General features: G+C 42.4%; 2 protein-coding genes across 2 annotated transcripts in view; one reads left to right on the top strand and one right to left on the bottom strand.

Moving 5' to 3' along the window:
• LOC118747253 (regulator of MON1-CCZ1 complex) overlaps positions 1 to 159 on the bottom strand; it is a 3,036-nt gene extending 2,877 nt beyond the window's left edge. The window contains exon 1 of the mRNA XM_036481242.1: positions 18 to 159. Within this exon, the coding sequence (XP_036337135.1) occupies positions 18 to 35 (18 nt within the window). The 5' untranslated portion in view covers positions 36 to 159. The remainder of the gene's footprint in view (positions 1 to 17) is intronic.
• Positions 160 to 1,707: 1,548 nt separating this feature from the next.
• LOC118747273 (MICOS complex subunit MIC13 homolog QIL1-like) lies at positions 1,708 to 2,423 on the top strand. Its single transcript, XM_036481274.1, has 2 exons — positions 1,708 to 1,909; positions 2,002 to 2,423. The coding sequence occupies exons 1-2, from the start codon at positions 1,899 to 1,901 to the stop codon at positions 2,339 to 2,341; spliced, it is 351 nt and encodes a 116-aa protein (XP_036337167.1). The 5' UTR covers positions 1,708 to 1,898; the 3' UTR covers positions 2,342 to 2,423.
• Positions 2,424 to 5,734: the final 3,311 nt, after the last annotated feature.

Genomic DNA, 5,734 nt, shown 5'->3' with positions numbered 1-5,734 from the left:
CATTTAGACAACTCGATGTAATGAAGCGAGCCCATCGTAAATGGAATTAACTTCTTTCTTTCCCTCTGCAGCTTTCGGTTGATTTCAGTATAATGGTAGTCTACCACCCTAAAATAAATATATTTTTTATCATTCGTCTTATCATGGATAAATGTCCAATTCGAACATGATTATTATTACTATTAGGTTCCTTCCAGTACGCAACGCGGGATCCCGCGGGTGCCCAAAATAGCCAAGAAATCATTACTGTACTCAACAAAATGGGTAATAGAGAGCGAAAATTGGAACGTATTGGATCGTAAGTGTCTTCTTCTTCCTGCCCGAAACAGCCGGACTTTTTCTCCGGGTAAAAATAGTTGTGTTCGCGTAACTGTTAATTGTTCATGTTTAACCAAAACTTACAAGTTTTTGCGTTCGCGTACGCAAAAAACTTGCAAAGTAGGGGAAATTAAGAGAGCAAAGTGACATTTCATTTTGAGGGGAAGCTGCTGGTTTCTGCTGGAAGAATTTTTGTCAACAGCAATTTGCCAACAGGAAAACAGCTGATCAAAAACAGCGGGTTGGCATCACGGTGCAGCGAACAAAGGTGGCGCCGTCAGTGGTACCGCTACTTTGGTTTTGCCGATTTTGACAGTTGTGGTAACTTGTAAATAAACCTTTGTTTACAAATCAGCAAACGAGAAATTTGAATTATAAGTGTAAAATCAGTTTAAATTGTGTTAATTTGCAATTTGTGAGCGATTTTTGAGTTGAAGACTGCGTAAAAACTAATACAATGAAGTGCTGTGTGTTAAAGTGCGACAGCCGCCAAGATGCAAGAAGCGTAGATGCAAGTGTAGCGCTGGGACGAATCGCTGCATTTTGTGAACCGCTTTGGCAGTTTCAACTCGTTCTTCTTTTCGCTCTATTCTTTGTTTACTTGTGGTACACAAATGTCAACGCCCAGGACGGCGCAATCTTGTATTAGGTTTGTTCGTCGAAAATCCAGCAAGAATTATCCAACACTCAAAATATCAGAGAGTAAGAAAAAATTCTCTCAAATTCTCTCTCATGGTGAGAAACTTGCAAATTTCTGCACGAACGCAAATTTGCAGGAATTTGCAAGTTTCGCTGCCAGCTGGCGTCCACGGTTGCATTTCAAACATAAAAAATTTTTATAGAATTTTTAAAATTCTTTCGAATGGCCAAAAACAGGATATACATGTATATTTCTTGTTGTTCTGACTTTCTTTGACATACATTTCAATTTCTTCATCGTACTAGCTGTCGGGTTTCTTAAGTCGACTCTGGTTGCAATTGCATTCCGATTGCGAATACCATTTTTTTCAGCCGAATTAAGTTCAAATCATTGGAATTAACTAAATTAATTATATCAACAATTATTTACTTCCTTTTTTCATAAAAAAATCGCTCGTGTTTATAAATTTTTAAATTTAACGAACTAATTTATTCAAATTATTGTAGACAAAAATGCAACCATGCGCCACAACCACATGTTTTTCGTGTTTGCAAATTCTTGCTGGCAAAATTTTTTCCAGCAAGAATTTGCAACTTCTCTCCAAGAGAACTGTCACTTTGCTCTCACAATTTTTGAGTGTTGGATAATTTTTTGGTCTGCACGAACGCGATTTGGGCAAAAATCGTGATAATTCGTACAAATTCGTACAAATTTTTTGCTCGACGAACAAACCTATTCATTCTTGAGGCTTGACGTGTCTGAAAGGGGACTTATTTATCAGCTGTTAATTAATAAATTAAAAAGTCAATAAAAAATAGATGTTAATTCGTTTTCCTTTAAAGGATATTTCCACGAGTTTTAAAAACGATAATAAGTTCTTGAACATAAAATAAGATTTTGAAACGAGTCAACAGTCCGAGTTAAGACTACTGCCAAAAAAATGGTGATTAGGTATGTACATATTCTAAATTTAACTCCGGTAGTGCTGATTTTTACGTAATGATTTTATTCCACATGTACACGCTAACTTTATTGCAATCCAGCTTACTAGTACGTGCCGGCATTGTTGTTGGTGCCGTATATTACTCCAAGAAACTGGGAGTATGGGGTAGCTCCGAAGAAACCGAAAAATTGTATAACGAGTTAAAGGAAGGGTTGCGTCCACATGCAAAAGAGCTGGAAAAGAAACTGCCTTTTGATGTACCCGCTCTACCTCAAACTGGAGAAGCTCGATTCCTGGCTAAGCACTACTACAACGAGGGTGTAAAAAAAACGTTTCATTTCATTGAAATGCTTCCGTGTTACACCGGGCAATTAATTCATAAAGCCAAGGTAGAATTTGAAAGATTCTCTCAACCTCCATCTTCGAGCACTGATAAATAAAGTTGTACATACAAAACTTGGTATATTGTAAATTCTACACTAATTGATTGACCAATACACACTATTAAATTAATTTAAAAAACATGTATATCGTTAATAGCGATATAAAAGGTAGGCGTATATTCGAGTTGCAATAAATGCATCAGTGCTATCTTTCCCGAAAGAGCATCATGTTCTTTGCGAAAATTTGGGCGACTCTGCCCGCCTCACGCGTTCGATGAAAGAAAGTTTGACGATCCGTCGCTCACACTAGCATTTGATTTGCTTACAAAATGTTTACTCTGTTATTTCTGCAACATTTCATTCAAGCAACAGCATCAAGAAAGCAGCAAGATTGCAATATTGCGGCAATTTTTATGAAACAGGAGCGCATAATTCAATTTAAACAAAATATTGAGTCCAACGTTTTGTCCCTTTATCCATAGTTATAAGACTCCCTAAAGTTGTGGAAATTTTTTGCTGAAATAAATCAATTTCTAAACGTAAATGAAAATAATTAAATTTAAAAAGTGGACTGCTAAAACTGACTTAGCAGCGCAGAAGAGTTCCACAAGAAAAAAAGCAATAATTATACCTACCGGAACCGTTTCTTAGACAATTAGGAAGTAGCCACGATTTTTTTTTACTTTCCTGGTAGCTAGTGTTCAAAATCCCTTGGAATAAATTCAACTTTTTTTCTAATACGGTTAAATGAGTCTATGTAGATTTTACATCCAAAAAAGGTCCAGAGTGCTTTGAAAGTTATGGTAGGTATGAACCGAGTATGGATAGCAACCTCAGCAAAAAAAACATACACCTGCTGTGTATGCCAGAGACGACTACACCACAACTCCACCTCAGTCAGAGAGAGAGACCTCGGAGTTTGCTCAGGACTACCGACCCATCTGCAGTGGACCACATCATTTCGAGGGCCCGTCTTGCGCCGCTCGGCCGCAAACCCCAACTGCGACGCCGCCCACTACCACCACAGGGCGGCAACCTCCACAGCAGCACACACAGCCAATGGCGGCAAGGCCACACACATCCCGCACACCCCGCATACATACAAGTCTCGCGATCCACATAAAGCTCATTCAATTTAACTGTAACGGACTTCAGAGCAAGATCGAGGAGATAACCGTCTTCATGGGAAGGCATGGTATGTTGATAGCTGCGGTCCAAGAGACGAAGTTGCACGGAAATTCAATATGACCGCAGGGATACCACCCTAAAATGTCAGGGCATTGCTATCCGGTCAGGCGATGTTGAGCTCGAAATATTTAACGTATACATACCCCCTGTCACTTGCTGCCCGGCAGGATATCACCCTGATGAGGTGCGCTACTCAGAGGTGAAAACCGTATGGTAGTTGGTGACTTTAATGCGCACCACGATCTTTGGCACTCAAGCCTATCAAACGATCGTAGGGGAACAGACTTGGCTGAGCAGATAGACGATTCGACATTCTGCACAATGAACGACGACGCACCCACCAGGAGTACGGGCAGCTGCTGCAGTTCGCCAGATATAACAATAGTCAGCGCTGGTCTGATAAACAGCGTATCATGGCGACCTATGCTGACTTTGGCAGACCATCTGCCCATAGTCATCTCGATCGATAATCCAACCGACTTTGCTTCCGCGGAACACCGGACCTATATCAACTTTTCTAAAGCTGATTGGAAAGGCTTCTCGGAATTTACTGTGGGAAGAGCATCTGAAGACTTGCAACCTCACCTCTGGTGTGAGTAAGCTTTGTGCAACCGTGAAGTCACTGTCCAATCCGACGAAGCACGACGATAGGGTCGAAATTTCTTTCGGCGACCATGCCTCGTCGGACCCGGAGCGATGCGCGAGCTATTTTAGCCGGCAGTTCATACTGCATCCTCCGGTGGAGCTGCGTCGAGTGAGCAGAAGGCTGCGCAAACTGCCAACAACTTGTGCCCCCTTGCTTTCAGTAGCGGTGAAGTTCAGATGGCCATCGGGAAGGCGAAAGCCTCCAAAGCCATGGGTCCAGACGTAATATGCATGCTGATGCTGAAAAATTTGGTTCCTGTGGGAGTAGCGTACCTAAAGGATGTCCTCAATTTGTCAATGACCACTATCATCATCCCAGACAGCTGGAAAGTGGGGAGAGTGGTCCCACTGCTCAAACTGGGGAAACCACTCAACAAAGGAGAATCGTATCGGCCGATAACACTCCTTTCCCCGGTAGCGAAGACACTAGAGGCCTTGCTGGTCCCGTATTTCACGAACCACCTGAACCCAGCGAAGCAGCAACTTGGTTTCCATAAAGTGCACAGTACAACAACAGCACTTAACGCCATAAACACTCAGATAACACGTGGCCTTAACCGCAACCGTCCCTGTGAAAGAACTGTTCTAGTAGCGTAGGACCTGTCATAGGCGTTTGATACCGTCTGCCACTCCACGCTACTAGAAGATATAGGAGCCTCCTCTCTCCCACAGAGGCTCAAACGGTAGTCGGCGAATTATCTGAGTGGCCGACACTAGTCGGTAATGTTTAGAGACAAATCGAGCAAACTCAGAAAAATAAAAAGGGGGTTCCACAGGGTGGTGTACTTTCCCCGCTATTGTTTAACTTTTATATTCCAAAGTTCCCTCAACCACCAGAGGAAGTCTCGATTGTCTCTTACGCCGACGATTACTCGATCATGGCGACTGGGAATGGAATTGATGACTTGCGTTCAAAAGTAAACGGGTATCACTCCGAGCTTTCACGCTTCTTCACTGCAAGGAGCCTAACCCTCTCCCCTACGGAATCCTCTGCGACCTTGTTCACCATCTGGACGAAGGAGGTCAGGCTACCGCTGGGAATTCACGTCGGTGATATACCTATTCCGACGGTGAATAACCCCAAAGTACTCGGAGTTACCTTCGGCAGTCTGCTCTCCTTCTCTGCGCACGCAACCGCTATTGTGAACAAAGTAGAGAGCCGCAACAAGGTCCTCAAGTCGCTAGCCGGCGATACTTGGGGCAAGGATAAAGAAACGTTGCTGGCAACATACAAGGCAATAGGCCGGCCGGTTTTAAATTACGCAGCACCAGTGTGATCGCCGGGGACTAGTAGGACGCAGTGGATGAAGCTGCAGACGACGCAAAACACCGCACTACAGACAGCGACTGGATGCCTTCTGATGCCGCCTGAACACCAAAACCTGCAAATCGTGAAGCATCTGGAACGCAACTATAATGTTTTTATGATGGTATTATGGGGCGCACCCTACATTAATTTGAGTTTAGTTTTTTTTAACCCGAAGTTGAGTAAAATGAGTATGTACATTACAAACATACAAATTTTTTTGAGTATGCAGTATGCAGTATGAATTTGAGTAATATAAATATGTACACTTGTGCTCATATAATTAAGTTACACCATACAGCAAAAAATAT

The sequence above is a fragment of the Rhagoletis pomonella genome, unplaced genomic scaffold (assembly GCF_013731165.1).
Source record: "Rhagoletis pomonella isolate Grant_MI unplaced genomic scaffold, Rhpom_1.0 Rhpom_scaffold_00011, whole genome shotgun sequence".
NCBI classification, from domain to species: domain Eukaryota; kingdom Metazoa; phylum Arthropoda; class Insecta; order Diptera; family Tephritidae; genus Rhagoletis; species Rhagoletis pomonella.
Note: the sequence above shows the minus strand (reverse complement) of the source record. Positions and strands in the feature narration are given on the sequence as shown.